This window comes from Anguilla rostrata, chromosome 3 (assembly GCF_018555375.3).
Source record: "Anguilla rostrata isolate EN2019 chromosome 3, ASM1855537v3, whole genome shotgun sequence".
Lineage (NCBI taxonomy): Eukaryota > Metazoa > Chordata > Actinopteri > Anguilliformes > Anguillidae > Anguilla > Anguilla rostrata.
The window spans coordinates 5,947,226-5,963,775 of NC_057935.1; the positions used below are offsets into that span (position 1 = coordinate 5,947,226).

General features: G+C 46.2%; 1 protein-coding gene across 1 annotated transcript in view; it reads left to right on the forward strand.

Moving 5' to 3' along the window:
* Positions 1-4,060: 4,060 nt before the first annotated feature.
* Positions 4,061-16,550, forward strand: part of mta2 (metastasis associated 1 family, member 2) — a 33,418-nt gene continuing 20,928 nt past the window's right edge. The window contains exons 1-3 of the mRNA XM_064325723.1: positions 4,061-4,490; positions 14,730-14,797; positions 15,737-15,830. Coding sequence (XP_064181793.1) covers positions 4,463-4,490; positions 14,730-14,797; positions 15,737-15,830 — 190 coding nt within the window. The 5' untranslated portion in view covers positions 4,061-4,462. The remainder of the gene's footprint in view (positions 4,491-14,729; positions 14,798-15,736; positions 15,831-16,550) is intronic.

The window sequence follows — 16,550 nt, forward strand, 5'->3', positions numbered from 1 at the left end:
TGGATACTGCTCTTCTGACTTGTGGCACATCTGCACGGGCATGAGAAGAAGCACACAGCGTAACCCATCCGGATCAGCTAAAGATCTGCACGGACATGAGAAGAAGCACACAGCGTAACCCATCCGGATCAGCTAAAGATCTGCACGGACATGAGAGAGCCACGAACCATCGATCAGTAAGATCGCATGGCATGAGAAACCAGAGCACAGCCCATCCAGATCAGCTGAAGATCCGCCCGGGTTCAGGAGTCACACACAGTACCCCTCATCCGGATCGTCTAAAGATCTGCATTGCCCGAATACACGCTCGGGGCATGAGCCATCCGAAGCGTCTAAAAATGAGAGGAACGGATGAAGCTTCGTTGTTGGGTGACTTTCATGTCATGACTTTGAATGTGCTTCAACAGAAACATAAAGAGATGAAGAAATTAAGGATTAACATATCCATTTTTTTCTTTCACCCTTTAAGACGGAAGTTGATGGAAACGTCCTAACAGTTGTTTCCTGCAGGGGGCAGACTTGAGGCAGGCTCAAATTAATCTGTGAAGTTCCCAAATGGCTTTAAAAATAAATGCTGAAGTACAAAGACCGTGCTGGCTGTGCACGTACCTGCACAAACAGTCTTTGCAGTCTTTCCCCCTTCATCAACTTTACAAGTCCAGGCAAAGCTTGTTCTTTTTTTCTTTTTCTTTTTTTCCGTTTTGTTTTCTTTTCCATAACTCGGGGGGCCCCTCGTTGCCCTTGAGCACAAGGTGGTTTAAAAAAAAAAACTTGCTGAAGTACAGTTTCAGATAGTGTTTCAATGTCATTTCACTGTCCTTCATTCACTGTCTGGTTTAGTTTACTGGTGCAGAAAGATCAAGAAGCAGTCACTCAGAAAGCTTCCCCCCATTCCACCTTGCTGCTGGCCTGCTATTGATGTATGGAGACCTGGTGTTAGGACATAAAATGGCTGCCAACCAGCCCGAGTTTGCATTACAGCATGTAGTACATATTCGGTTAATTTACTGAGTTACACCGCTCATTGTACAGGAGTATTTGGAATGCAGGGTATATTGAAAACATTGTTTTTATTTTTATTATTGCCAGACATTAACCAAATAGTCCAGTACTGCTCGTGACTAAACTATCTGGGACGGGTTCCAGCTGTGGGAGTGGAAATGTGTGTATGTGTGTGCGTGTGTACGTGTGTGTGAGTGTGTGTATGTGTGTGTGTGTGTGTGTGTGTGTAGGCTTCTGCTGTACCTTGAGGAACATCACTCTGGCACACCTTACATTTCATTAATAACCAAACTTTTTCAAATCCCAATATTGAAGCATTTCAAGACAAGAATTGAGACAGGATTTACATCATAACTTTGAGAAGATGTCTTGTAAAACAAAAAAGGCACATACGTCCCCTAATTCATAACGCATCAATAATTCCCCAAATAATCATGCACACACGTGCATAAGCATGATTATAATCTAACACTTTAGTGTTGGACCTCAAAAAGCTGAAGATTAACCTTTACCTTCATGATGAAAACAGCTTCCGCTAACCGGAGTCATTGTGGAACCGCACACTACCGGCACTGATGGCGGCTCGCATCCCAACGCTTCGTCATTCCGGAGTCAAGCGGCAAAAGGGCCCATCAGAGTAACGTAGGCTCCCGCGAGAAAAACTGCCATCCGTCGCTGTTACCCCCCCTCCACCACCCCCCACACACACACACACACACACACACACACTCACGCACACACACACACACACACTCAAAGACTTACGTCTGAGGGACAGATCGCTGGCTCCGCAGAAACCGTTATCTTTACTGTTGTCCTGTGATTTTATATTAATTCTCTGTTGTGTACTTTTCACGAGGAAGTAAAACCTGACATCACAGTGGTCTGTATTAGGATCATGTTTTGCTTGATTCTTTAGTGCGATATCATTTACTTGCTTGTCAGTCTGAAAAGTGGCAGATCATTTTTATGGGTTCATATGTAGTCAGGGGGACACTGTCTTATAGTCTTTTAACAAGGTCATCCACTAATGGATTAATTAAAAAATGACTCAACCCATTAATCAACAATTATGAGTGAAATTATGGGTGAAATTATGGGTAATTGCAGAATGATTTGTAACAGTCAATCAAAGAGCGTAACGAGCATCATCCCCTTGGATTTAATGTAACTTGTGGTTATTTAATGTATCCGTGGTTACCCCTAACAGGACTGCCAGGCGAGAGTGTACATCCTGCTATCAGGAGAGGTGGTACAACTATGGTGTATGACATCAATAACTGCACACATCCACTGTAACTATTATAATCATATAATCATTAGCATGAACGCACTGCTACACGCAGCCCAATTTATATCACAGTGATATAGGACCAACCGATCGCAGACCAGGGGGCAAAGATTACAATTGCAGGAACATATAGTCATGTTTCTCACCATACCTGTTTGTTTGTAAAGAATTTCAGTTACAAAAATGATCAGATATATTTTGGGGGGGGGGGGGGACTATTCTAAATGGTTGGACCCATCATACCACAACCCCCACGTTCCCCAAGGTCCACCCATAGGGACGGGTCTGGTGTGGCACAATGCCTCAGTACAGATGGCCAGATCTATGGAAAGTGCATCTGAACCATGTTCATCCCCTTCAGTCAGCAAGTGCATGCACGGGATTGCTGTGGTCGGAAAGCTTCCGGCATCAAACGATGTGGCAGCCCCGCGATCGGGGGCTCAACCGTCCATTTAAACCACGAAAACCGCCGAAGACTACAACTGGAACAGCTGCCTCCTAAACGGTTACAGCCGTTCCCAGTTAGAACGAAGCTCAGCTGTCTAAACCCCTTGCTTTGGCCACTACTAATAGGTCTTTTGCAGGCCAATTGCAATACTCCTGTAGTTAGGAAAAATAAGAATTCTGTCGCTTTCAGGATAAAAAAAACTCATTTAAAATCTCATCTGTATAAAATAGGCACAACATAGTTTTGTTTTCTTTTGTTATCTATGTATAATTCAACTATTAGAAACCTCTTTAAGTATGGATTTTTCAAACCCAGTGACCTTAAACTTTTTGACTGTGTCGCTTTTTCAGAGCAATGCTGACAATGGAAGGTGTCAAAAGTGAAGCAGGCAATAATATATACTGAGGTCATGTAAATTGAACACAGACATGGATGTCCAGGATGCCCAGAATTTCTAAACTGACTAAAATAAAGCACAAATGGATCATTATTATTGCCATAAAGTCTGACAACCATTGGATATCTTTTTTAAATAAGCAATTGCATTCATGCAGTTTCACGCTTCCTTTTTCTATGAAATTCTAGTTTTCTCACCAGAAATATTTTAACCTGTGGTACACACAAACTAAAACGTTTTAAGAAGCATGTAACCTCATAGTAGCATGTACAAGCCGTGAGTTTTCTTCTTTATCTTTGGGTAATTATATTGGCGTTTATATGTAATAGTACGAACCACTACTCAGGCTTACCAATTTTTTTCAATTTATTTAGGAGAAATAATTTTCAAATGCATAATGAATAGACGATGCGGCCAACCATCCAAAACTATACTCAAACACGTAGTATCTCATAGAGGGCAGTGTTGGAGCAAAATCTTCGCAAGCGAAATTCGTTTGTGTGGTGGATTGAGGCCGCTAGAGGACGGTGTTTAGCCGATATTTTTGTAAATTTCTCTAGTTTCAAGAAATAAGGGTGAAATGGTTATCTATCCATATATCTATCTGTATTTGTTTTTTATTATAGCCCATTATAATATATGACAGATAAGATTGTACAGAATCTATTTGCGAAAAATGAATTAATTGCACATGTCATCAGGCACATTATAAAAGGGATGTATAACATAATAATAATAATAATAATAATAATAATAATAATAATAATAATAATAATAATAATAACACATTTTTTTCCTGCTCCGATTAGGCCAAATTGTTACGGCCAATATTTCGAGACTCTCCGGTTGTGTCACCGGAGAATCCCGAATGACGTCAAGGCTCCGAAGGCGCCGAAGATGACGTTCAGAAAAGTAGAGGGGAGGGGGGGTTGAGTGTGTGAACTGTGCGGAGGTGAAGAAGAGGAGGATGAAGCTGGGAGCGGAGGATGGGAGGAAGAGTGGAGTGAGACAGACAGGCTGGCTATCAAGGGCTGAGTGTGCATGCCTGCAAGTGTGAATGCGTGAGTGAGTGGGGTAAAGAGAGAGGGAGTTCGTTACCGGACTTGAACAAAACGAAGACACATTTTCACCCCTCTACAACATTGTAACGGAAACTTTAAACTTTTACCCGCCGCAGCTTAGCTACAGTGCCGGGTCCTGGCTTTTGTTTAGCGGCGGGGGTGGACGACAATAAAGGCAGGAATTAAACCGCTTCGGATCGGCATTTTTTTCACGCAAGAGGGGAATCCCTTGGCCAGTGTATATCAAGTAGAGAAACAAGAGAATGGCGGCCAATATGTACAGAGTCGGAGGTAAGTTATTGTTTTATTTTTTAAGAGCCATAGCCAGTTGGCTAACTAGCCTAGCTAACTACCATTATTTATTTCCGCGTATGTAAGTGCTTGCCAGGCTGCAGTTTAAGATGTCAGTTATTTTGAGGCTCGTAGCGTCGTTTGGCCATATAGCCAGCTCATTGACACGCCGCGTGAATTTCGAACAAGGCATCGCTATCTAGCTTTCAGAGCTAGCCTGCAAATGTAATCATCTTGCTAGCTATCCTAACTGTGCTAACGGCGTGTGGCCATTAGCCGGCAATAGTATACCAGGGTAACATTAGCTTGAACGTTAGCTGGATGGCTAACGTTAGCACGGCTAACTACGAAGGTAAGACAGTGCTACCAACTACAGCAGACGTTAGCTAGTTAGCGCGACATGTCCCAGTAGCTACCTATTGCTAATGATTGCTACTGAACTCATTTGGTGGCTCATTTTAAAGGAAAACCACATAACGTAAGCTGCATTTTTGTGTAATAATTGGTTAGTTGTTTGTTAGGTAAGGTGAACTAATTAAATTGAATATGCTGGACAATTTTCATTATCCAACCTAATCTGAATTCGAGTCTGTAACGTCAGGTCGCCTGGAAGAGTGATGGCTAGCCTAACATTAGTTAGCAAGTTTTCTATATAGTTAGCTGGCTAGCTCCCTACCCAGTTAGCGACCTAGCTACCGACCTATCAGTGGTTACTTTGCTAGTTGCTGACTTGACTCGATCAAGTGCTTTTTCTAATGGAAATGATCAACAACTAGTTAGCTACAGTATGTATACTTGCTTGCTGTCCGATTCATGAAAATTCAGGCACTGTAGGTAACGTAGCGTTGTCTGTCACTGCTCGACAGGAACGTTAGTGTTGCTGGTCTAGGGAAAAGCCGGGTAGCTTGCTACTGTACGTTAGCTGGGAAAGCCGGTAACCAGGATTTGTCGGTTTGGGGTAGTAGTCTATCTTAGATATTGTCTCTTTATTTAATACTCTTGTATAGATCAATTTATATAATCCATTGTCCCCGAAATGTGTCCAGATTTCCACATACCATAGTCATTTTTGCTCGAAAGACGGTGTTGTGCTCCAGCAAGTGTAATCTCACATCCTCCCGCTGTTTTTATGGTTGTATCAGCTAAAGTCCCAGAAGAGCGACTGTAGCTATATAGGTCACGGTGATTAAACAGTAAAATGCAGTCTGTTTTTGAGCCCTCTGTGCAAATACACGGCGCGACACAAACGCGGCAGCCGGAGGCTCTGTTGCATTTTGTCACGATAGTTGCAGATATCATCTTACTAAAGTAGAGGCGAACTAAAATGTGCTGTTGCGTTCGCATGTTCAAACCAGTTTTGAAGTCAGCGATGCGGTGTTAAATCTTAGTGGACATTGTGTACAAACAGTGCGACAATGAACGTGCTTTTCAGACAGTGCAATATAATGGAATGTGCCCTTTCCTCTGGGTCTATTTATAACGAATCGATAACTTTTGGTATGTATTGAGCGCGTCTACAGCTGCGAGACGTGTGTGGATGTACCATGGAAATTGTAGCTGTGTGTCGTGGGTCAGCTTAAGGGTGGCTTTAATTTAATAAAATGACACCTGATGGAAGTTGCACTTCGTTCGAGCATTGGGAATAAATTGATTACTGTAGCTTTCTAACTGTGCTTATACAGTTAACGGTAACCTACAAGTCGTTTTCAGCATATTCAGTATCACGCTGCAGTTCATGGTGCTTTCCCAACTTTCCTACGTTGTAAGTATTATACCCATACTAATACTTCGCACCTTTATCTCAACAACTCCTAAAGGGCAAGGATGTCGGTCAAAAATAGACAGCATTTCAATGACTGTAGCTGACATTAGGGGGTTTTGTTTCCTGGTAATCAACGTTGGATCCACCGTGACATTATCGCCACTCAGGCGCAGCTTCTTGCTACCTCTCCCTGCTCTCTGATCTTGGCCTTGTGCGTGATTCTGTAGCAGAGCGCTGCAGATGGTGTCTTCCGGCCTGTCGGCGAGGCCTGGCTTTGCTCCAATACCTTCGAAACTGTGCCTCCAGCACCGCTCTCGACAAAGAAGTGTTAACCCGTGCTCTGTCGCTCACTCTGGTACTGCCGCGAACGCTCTCTAGGGGACTCTCGTGAGCGCGCACCGACGCGGTCGTTCAGCCTTTTGTTCCATTATCACTTAAGACGGCTGGTTTGCACAGTCAGGTTCAATGCCTGCTGATTATTTGTGTGGGCAAAAGCAGGAGAAAAACAGCTTCGCAGTCTACTTGTCTGAAAAGTCCCATTCCACAACATTATTTCCCTAGTTGTAAAATTTAAATAACTCTGTCAGTGTCTTAAAATGTCTCCTGGACCACTTGATTAAGGGGTTTGTCTTAGTAGATCGAACATATTCTTTGAGGCTTATTCTTTTCTTGATTAGCAGGTCTCCTTGACCTGCTGCCTTTCGAAATGAGTGACCGGTGTGGGTTACTGTTCAGCGTGCAGTGATGTGCAATAAGGATGTGTAACACACCGTCTTTTTTTAAAACCTTTCTCCTTGTTTGATTTGTCATTTTCAAGCGTGTGGCCGTGTGTTTCGGGTTCATTTTTGGCAGCCAACTGAAACGGCACCCACCTCTAATAGGAAATGCCAGTGACTGCCTTGTGTTAAGGGGATTGGGGAGGGGGGAACGTCTAGCTGGGCAGATTCTTCACGAGGTCTGTCTGTCTGTCTGTCTGTCGGTCGGTTGGTAGGCATGGCCTGGGCAGGGTCGGCCCAGACAGTGATATTTCTATGAACGCATCCATTGTTAAGTCCACTACCTCATCCTACATGAGGCTGAGAGAGTGGCTTTGTCTCAGGACAGCTCCGCCGGTTTTGGATTAATGGTTTGCGGAGATGAGGACGAATGAGATTGATCTGGAGACCCTGCAGGGATTTGAGATGCTGCAGTAATCCCAGGGCATGGCGGTTTGAGCCCTTTTTTAAAAAAAAATTTCAGGTCCGTGCTCTACGTGCAGATTAGGCTTCCGAACGGAAGCTGCCAAACAGGCCGCCTCGGCCCGGGTACACGAAACTGCGGCAGCTCGCGTCGCTGGCGGTTGGGGTTTGGTTGTTGGTGTGCGTTTGGCGTTTGGTTGTTGGTGCAGCTGATTCGTGGCAGTATCGGTGGTTTTAACCCTTGAGCGGCCGCTGTAAGAGAATCTTGCCGTTTTGTCAATTTTCCGCCCACAGCCAGAAACACACACATCTGGTTTAAAGCACGGTGAGACCAGGTGCGGATGATTTATTTTGTTTTCTGTCGGTCCTCGTTTGACAAGCTGGCTACGACCGAAGGTAAATGGACTGCATTCATATAGCGCTTTTATCCAAAGCGCTTTACAATTGATGCCTCTCAATCACCAGAGCGGTTAGGGGTTAGGTGTCTTGCTCAGGGACACTTCGACACGCCCAGGGTGGGGATCGAACCGGCAACCCTCCGACTGCCAGACAACCGCTCTTACCTCCCGAGCTATGTCGCCCTATCGATATTTCGCTGGTCCTGTCTCAGAGTCTCGGAACGGCATGCTTGGAAATTTCATTATTTCAGGAACGGACAGTCGGTGAATGCAAGCAGGTAGGCCTAGGCCTAGATGCTTTCCGCAAAGTCTGTACCAGTCGCTTTGCGGTGCTTTCGTTTTAACCCCAGTAACTGGGATCTTTTTGCTAGCAGATGTGTGCAGAGAGAGAGAGAAAGAGAGGGAGACTGAGAGAGACAGACAGACAGAGAGAGAATGTGGTGGGTGCCAGTACTCTTATAATATGTGAATCTGTGCAGTCGTCTGTTCTCAGTCAGAGGTGTCAGACTCCAGTGCTGAAGGGCTGCTGTGCATGCTGGCTTTTGGTGTCTTTCATCGCCTCGTTTAAAGAAGAGCTGTAATGGGTTTCAGCCGGTTTTGAATATAGCAGCAATGAAGAAAACTACTTGACTGTCTAAAGATGTCCTGTATGTCCTTGCGTAGCCACGTTCACTTTACATGGATTCCTTCAGTAAATGTTTTTACACAAATTAAAATGGATCTCACCCTGCTCTTTTATGGCTGTTGCTGTTGATTATTTTGTTGTTGTTTTCTCTTTTGTAATCCTATAAAAAGTCTTTTGAAACAGCGCTGAGTTATTTATTGACACAATGAAAGATCTGAACACACCCTCAAAATATTCAAATAAATAATTATGCTCAGTCACGGGAACTTGTTTTTCCCAGCCATAATATTTTGTCTCCCCAAAGTGATCCACTGTGTTTGATGGACACTTCTATCATGGTGATTGAGCGCTGTGTAAAAAAATGAAAAAGAAATTATAGTGTATTTTTTTTTCATTTTTATTGTAAGCTACATAATGCATATTGCATTGCCTGTTGAAGCCTTGCTCACGTTCAGTGTGATTTTTGTTGAGTGCTTGTGGAAACCTCTGGGTGTGATGTCACATACGTGACGTCAGTGAGCCCATACATTCACATTTACATACTAGGGATTTAGCCGATTCTCAGGAGTGTCTGCCACAGCATATGTTCCATTCCATTCCATTCATGCAGCTGGGCCTGGGTATTTACTGAAGCAATTCAGGATGAGTAGCTTGATCGAACCTACAACCTCAGAGTTACAGTCCCATTTCCCTTACCGTTACGCTACACTGCCGACCCGATACGTTCTGAACGGTAGACTGTCTTCATCCACTTTGGCTGAATTTCTCAACAGATTCTCAGCTTTTATTACAACCCAGTTATACACACGAGCTTTTATTGACTTTTTTTTTTTTTTTAACTTTGTTAATCCGTTAAAGAGATGGATTAGGCAGAATTAATATTTTCTTGGAATTCATTCTGCTCTGGAGCTGTGTTCCATCAGTTTGAAACTGGAACTGTGCTTTTCCTTTCTGTTTCTTTTTTGCTCTTCTTTTTTGGAACTGTGCGTTTAAAAATGTGTTTGTGGTCTGCTGGCTGGCTCCCCCTGTTTAGGCACTGTCCCAGGGCCCCGTGGTCTGGTGTCCAATCCGGAGCGCACAGTCAATCCCATCCCGGTGAGACGAGGAACGATAGGGTTTCAGCCAATCAGGATCTCAGGGTCTCGCTGTGCATCGGAAAGCCCCGCTGTTTGGGGGTTCAGGCCTGGTGTTTGCCCTGTTTGCTGTTTTTGCTCTGTCTCTTTGCCTTGCTACTCTGTAAAGTGTCTTTGTGACGGTTCTCTGTAAAAAGCACTACACAAATAAAATGGAATTGACTGGGCAACCGCAGGTCCGTGCTTGAAGTGTCGTCCTCTGACCGTGCAAGCCTGACTTTTGGGCTGTTGCGTTATCAGAAGTGGCGGTCGACATCGCATGTATACATTGAAGGAGAGTATGTGCTTGCAATGCCTGCCCTATCCCAAATGGATAGGAGTGGTGGCATCCACAAGCGCTGGTGAGGGTTGCCCTGCCCGAGGGGGTGCCCTGTCTGAGGGGTGCCTGTAGGTGCCTCCTGAGGCCCTGCCTGGGGGTGCCTCTGAGGGTGCCTGCCCAGGGGGTGCCCTGCCTGAGGGGGTGCCCTGCCGAGGGTGCCTGCGAGCCTTCATGTGCAGCTTGTGCATAATAACTCGTCTGCAGGTGCATCATCAAGGGAATTTAGTGGCCAAGGTCCTTAGCAGGGTGCGAGCCACATTCAACGCTGGCACAGTCTGTATCCAACAGCCCTGTGGGGCCCAAGCACACACACTGAAGCAGTGCTTCCTGCATTTAGACTCTCAGCAGATCAGTTATTTAACTTGCACTGGGCTAAGGTGTGGTATTATCCCAGAGGTGTTGGCAGCTTATGAAAACCCCTTCGCTTCAGATTTGCCGTTATTGTTAGCGAGAACATTTGACTCAACACCTCTGGTATTCCCTGATGGTTCCTGAGATGCACAGAACCGTAAGGTGCTTCACGTGTCCCTGGGGACAGTGTCTTTGTGCAAGGCTTCTGTGATTCTGGGCTGCAGTAGTGTGATGGACAGTGTGATGGGTGATGCGCAGTGTGATGGACAGAGTAGGGCTAAATTTTCTTCTCTGACCGAGGCACTGGATTCTACTTGCATTCTGGTGAAGGCACTGTGCTATAGGTTAACATTGTCATTCAGCCCTGTCTGTTCTCCTTGCTGCTGTTCAGTTGATACATTGGGAAGGGAGGAGATTCAGTTTGATTTTGCAGTGGAAATGATATGTACTCCAATGAAACTTTGAATTTTCATTACGTTATATTGATTTTCTTTTTTAAACATGGCATTTGTTTCTAACGGGGAAATTGCATTTACTCGGCCTTGACTTGTAACTGATGCAGTACAGACTTGCACTGGGAGTATTTTATTTTTCTGTCATGTTTCTGGCCTGGATGGGATAGTAGGGGGCTCCAGAATAGCATGGTGCTGTGAATAAGAGCTTTGGGGAAATGCTGCTAAGATTCTACCACCTGACCTGCCCACAGATTTTTATATGTCCTGGATTGTCAGCTGGAAGCCCCACCATCTGGGGCCATTCTTATACTAAAACGTCTCTCTTGCGTTAGAGATGTTTGAATTTGTGGTGCAGACGGCACATGCACGCATGCATACACACACACACACACACACACACCCCGGTCTGACCCGGCACACAACCGGTGCTCAATTAAGGCGGTAACATGGCCGTTGACACCTCATAAGATGGCGGTCCATGGGAAAAGGAATTAAATAATTACCCCTGACTCATTCCGCCAGATGGAAATTGTGTGCACTCCAAGCGCTGTGGAGTGTGGGTTAATACCTCGGGCTTCTGGAGTGGAAATCGGAGCCGGCGTTTGAGTGGCAGCAGTGGCAGGGGGAGAGAGAGGGTCATCCCTGGAGAGGAGGACTGAGGAACTCTGGGTAGCGCACCTGCGTTTCCTTCCCTGACCGATGAGGGTGACGCGCGCGGGCAGGATGCTCCCTTCAGTTGAACGGTGAGGCGGCAGCTTCCTCACCGGCGGGACCCACCGTAACCGGAGAGGCCTGGCGGAGGGTTCCCCTAAGACCGCACCTTTTAATCCTGGTTTTTCAGACGCGTGAGTCCGTCAAGGTGCCTAACAAGCTCTTCAGTTTATATGTATATTTTTTTTGACACTGAAGCTATGCCTGTGATTGATGTCAGAACTTCTGTGTTGTGTGGAAATCAAGCTGCAGAAAAAAAAATCCCTGAAACGTACAATGTGGCTGGTAAAATGGCCCCATTTACTTGACATTGACATAATCTACCCTCTTTTGGCGGGTGGTCAGGTGCTGGTTTCAGATCCTGGATAGGGAACTTGGCTTGCAACTCCAATGTTTGTTGGGTTGATTCCCAGGTGGGGCAATGTTGGCTTACCCTTGAGCAAGGTAGCTACTTTACTGGAATTCAGTACAATTTTCATATAAATGGATTGTATCTAAAGAATTGAAGCTGTGTAAGTTGTTTGGGATGAAGAGTCTGCTTTATGCCTTATGTGTAAATGCATGAGATACTCAGGTTTGAGTTTGTACATATATAAGGGTGGTACACACTTTTGTAAGTAAGCATGTTGCCATACACAGGAAGTCTGTGGATACAAGATGCTCGTAAGACGCTTACCTAACTGTAGGCTAGACTCTAGGGTCTACAGAGGCTTCTTTGAGGAGAGAAATTTAGACCCTGTTTATGATCTGTCTCAGAACTTTCACTGGCTGCTCTCTGTTGAAACAGAGCAGGCTTGTTACCACACTGAGGTATCCCCACGAACAGGCAGGCTGAGATCCTCTGTGCAATACGTTCCTGCTGCTTGGCGGGAGCTTTTACCCAGAGTTCCCTGCAACGCAAACGCCTTGATCAGGGGTGGAGTGGCAGCGGTTCCCTGGAGGGCGAAGTGCGGTCCTGACAGACGCCGTAAAGCGCGAAACACGGCAACGGCTTGTCAGCCGCCCTGAAAAAATGTTAGCTAATAAAGTTGTAGAAAAAAAAAAGAAGCGAAGGCACCAGGCTCGGTAAAACAGCTGAATATAAACGCGTGCTGAAGGTGAAGGCCGCGCAGAGTGCTGAAGAGGATCATGGGAACCGGAGTTCGGTATGAAGAGACGTCTCTGAGGAGAGGAGCAGCTGTGTGAGTCTGCTGTTATAGTCGCTAAGGGAAACTCACTCCACCCTCACAATATGTGAATGCCCAGGTAGCTTTGTGATGGGGTGTTCAACTGGCCACTGTTGAGTTGCTGGTGAAGCCCCTGGTGGGCATGTAGGGAGCTTCACCCCCTCTTTGGTATTTCTCCCAGGGTGTCCTTGACAGAGAGAACCACGTTCTCCGTGGACCTTCCCTGGTTAAATAAAGGATTAAAACTATATATATGCGACAGGCCGGTGGGAGGGGGAAGGTGCCTGTTGATCCTAGGTTGCAGAACGGAGAGGTGTGGCTCGTGTGTAGGGTCCAATGGTCTTCTGTAGATGTGACCCGCACCAAGGTTTTAAATTTGTTCAGTTGTAACAGGTAGCCATTTGGAGGATAGTGAGAGGGAGGGGGTGATATGGGGGGTGGGGTCAAGGACCGAGCCCTGGGGGACGCCTGTGGAGGGGTGTCCGTACCTTACCGCCCCAGGAAACCTGTAAGGAATGTCCAGTGAGGTGAGGATGCAGGCCAATCGAGGGCCATGCTGTTAGTTAGTTGGTTAGTTGGTTTGTTAGTTGGTTAGTTGTCCTCTTGCTGAGGAAGTTCTTTTTCACAGTCAGGTACCAATACATTCATGCATACCCACAACATTACATGTACAAGGCATATAAGGTAAACGGTAACACAGAGAATGCCTGAAATTATAACTGAGCCTGAGAACAGTTTTGCTAAGTGATAAGCGGAGAGAGTTGGATCCCTGTTTGGGAAGAGCGGAGACTGTGGTGGCCACTGCAGAAGGTTCAGGACTGAGGATAGCAACTGAACACCGGTTCATCACTGAACTCAGACAAGGGAAGAAAATGGAACATTATGAACTGTTATTTTTCTTCCTTTTGACTTTTCAGTAAAGTGAGTCCATGTATAACATAGCCTACTGTGTGTGTGTGTGTGTGGTTTAATTCCTTTGCTGCCATCTGTGTAACTTTGCTCCCTTGCGTGACAGTCATTATGAATGCAATCCATCAAGAGCTGGTCGTATGGGAAAGCCCTTGTGCTGGTCGTATGGGAAAGCCCTTGTGCCGGTCGTATGGGAAAGCCCTTGTGCCGGTCGTATGGGAAAGCCCTTGTGCCGGTCGTATGGGAAAGCCCTTGTGCCGGTCGTATGCGAAAGCCCTTGTGCCGGTCGTATGGGAAAGCCCTTGTGCTGGTCGTATGGGAAAGCCCTTGTGCTGGTCGTATGGGAAAGCCCTTGTGCTGGTCCTATGGGCAGATGCTTGCGCTGTGATATTTTAAAGCCCACAGGCTAGGTAATGACAGGCTATCCATCTATCCAGCTTTCCAGGCTGTCCGTATTACAGGGTTCGATAAAGTTTTAACCTTTCCGTTGAAGTAAACTGAGCTTGTGGAGCCTGGAATGAGACACTGGGGCCATTTTGAAATTTCGGCCAGTTGTGCTCTTAACCCTCACGCGTGCAGGTTGTTCTTTTTTCTGCTAATGGCGCCCAGCACACACAATTCATTTGTGACTGTGGAGCGCGTAGCAATGCAGCCTGGCTGGCCTCAGACTCAGACTCTGTGAGATTCATATGTGAAGTACAGACGGCTGTGTCTGTCAGATTCTGCGAGATTCATATGTGCAGTACAGACGGCTGTGTCTGTCAGACTGAGATTTATATGTGAAGTACAGACGGCTGTGCCTGTCAGACTGTGAGATTCATATGTGCAGTACAGACGGCTGTGCCTGTCAGACTGTGAGATTTATATGTGCAGTACAGACGGCTGTGTCTGCCAGACTCTGTGAGATTCATATGTGCAGCACAGACGGCTGTGTCTGTGCTTATTGTGCTGTGCTGCTGTGAGCGCTCTGTCACCTGGAGCACAGCCCTTCACTGTGCTGCATGGTGCCAGAGGGGAAGCTCAGTGCACCAGCCTCGTTTTTCTGACATATTACTGTGCTCTCTCTCTCACCTTCTCCCTCTATCTCTCTCTCCATCTCTCACCTACTCCCTCTCTCTCTCTCCCTCTCACTTTCCCTTGCGCTCTCTCTCTCCCTCTCACCCTCTCTTCTTCTCCCTCTCTCCTTTTCTCTCTCTCTCTCCCCTTCTCCCTCTCTCTCTCCCTCCATCCAGATTACGTGTACTTTGAGAACTCCTCCAGCAACCCTTACCTGATCCGCAGGATAGAAGAGCTGAACAAGGTGAGTTGCCCTGAGACCCTTCTGTGTGACTCTTGGTCTGAACGGGCGTCCCTCCCTGCAGACTGATCACATGAGTGCAGTGTGTTCGTCCTTATGTAACATCTGTCCTTTATAGGTGAATATGTGTGTGCTCACCTACCGCACTTCTTCCACGAGTGTGTAAACTTGGTTGCAGTTTACAGTTGTGTAATGTAATGTGTAATTTGTGATGTGAAGCAGGGAGCCATAGGTCAATATGGCCAGACAGATATGGGTTATTGATATCGGGGTCGTCCATAATTGTGCAGCCCCGAGTTTGAATGTAAATCTTCACATGCTATTTCAAGTTTCGTTTTATAGTTTCTTTTTTTGTACACAACTCTGTTAATATTGGCTGAAAATGGCAAAATATCTCAATTGCCAGAATTGTAGAAATTAATAGAAACTTGTTATATTTTGCTGAAGTGGTTTATAGTGTGTTCTACCTGTCGAGTTTATTAGTTCTGGTCGAGAGGAAAGAGGCCACGTGTTCTGGGTAATATCCAGACATAGCCATTATTGGTCTGATTGTGGAGTCCTGCCATGCAAATGTCTCCACATGTTGTCTTCAAAAAGAAGCAACTAAAGAAATATGAAGTGATCTTTCTCGAATTATGAGGCAGAATGTGATTTTATCACGTGTCGTGTGATATAGTATGAGCTGGGCCAGACAGGACCCGCAGTGTCTTTGCAGCGGATGGTAGATGTAGCCTGACTGGACCCTGTGCTCCAACAAATGACCCGGCTAGGCGTGATGTCACAGATGTAGACTTTTGGAAGGCTTGTGATGAGCAGTCTTCCGACCTCTGGACAAATGCCCTGGGTAAATGCCCATCAGCACTGGGACAGGTGCAGCCGGGGGTGTAGTAAAGCACTGGTCAGCAGCTGACCGTTTTTGGACCATGTCTCTCTCTCTCTCAGACAGCCAATGGGAATGTGGAAGCCAAGGTGGTGTGCCTCTTCAGGAGGAGGGACATTTCGGGTAACCTCAACACGCTGGCCGACAGCAATGCAAGTGAGTATCATTGACCCCCCCACCCCCACCCCTCTGTTTTTGACCTACACCCCCTCCCTTATGCGGAACCATGGAACTGAATAACAGTGGCAGACACCTGGATTCAGTGTGGATCGGGCGTGCTGGGCATGCTGTCCTTGTTTAAATATAGATAGTTGAAATGAAATTATATTGCTTTAAAAAATGTCAGTCGGTCCCCAAGAATCAACCCTTTGATTAATCATTTTTTTATTTTTTTTGGAATGCTTTTCAAATTTCTAAGTCAGTGTTCTAGAACTCTGTTGCTTTCAAATACCCGTAGTGACTGTGACATCAGCATTAGAATGTTCAGTGAAGAACATTCTAATCACAAATTTGTGCTCTTGCACCATAAAGGGTTAAATTAGATGTTTTACTGATGCAGATTGCTGGCGGGCGCAGTGCATTGTGGGAACTGATTTAGGGTGAGAGACTGAAGTCGTATGTGAAACTGAAGCTCCGGGGTGGTGTACAAGGTTGAGCTGAGGGCAGTAGTAGGTCCTGTTCCGGTTGTGACCGCCAGCCGTTCTGGGCCAGTGCCCGGCCGCCAGGTCTGTCCGGTGTGGGGGGGCGGTTTTGGCTGGCGGCAGAGAGAGCCCCCCTGGCTGATCGCTGGCTGGCCCCGGGTCACCGTCTGTGCCAGCGGCTGCAGGAGCTCCGCGGCCAGGTGGGAAACGTGGCGGCGCCCGCCGGGCGGCTGGT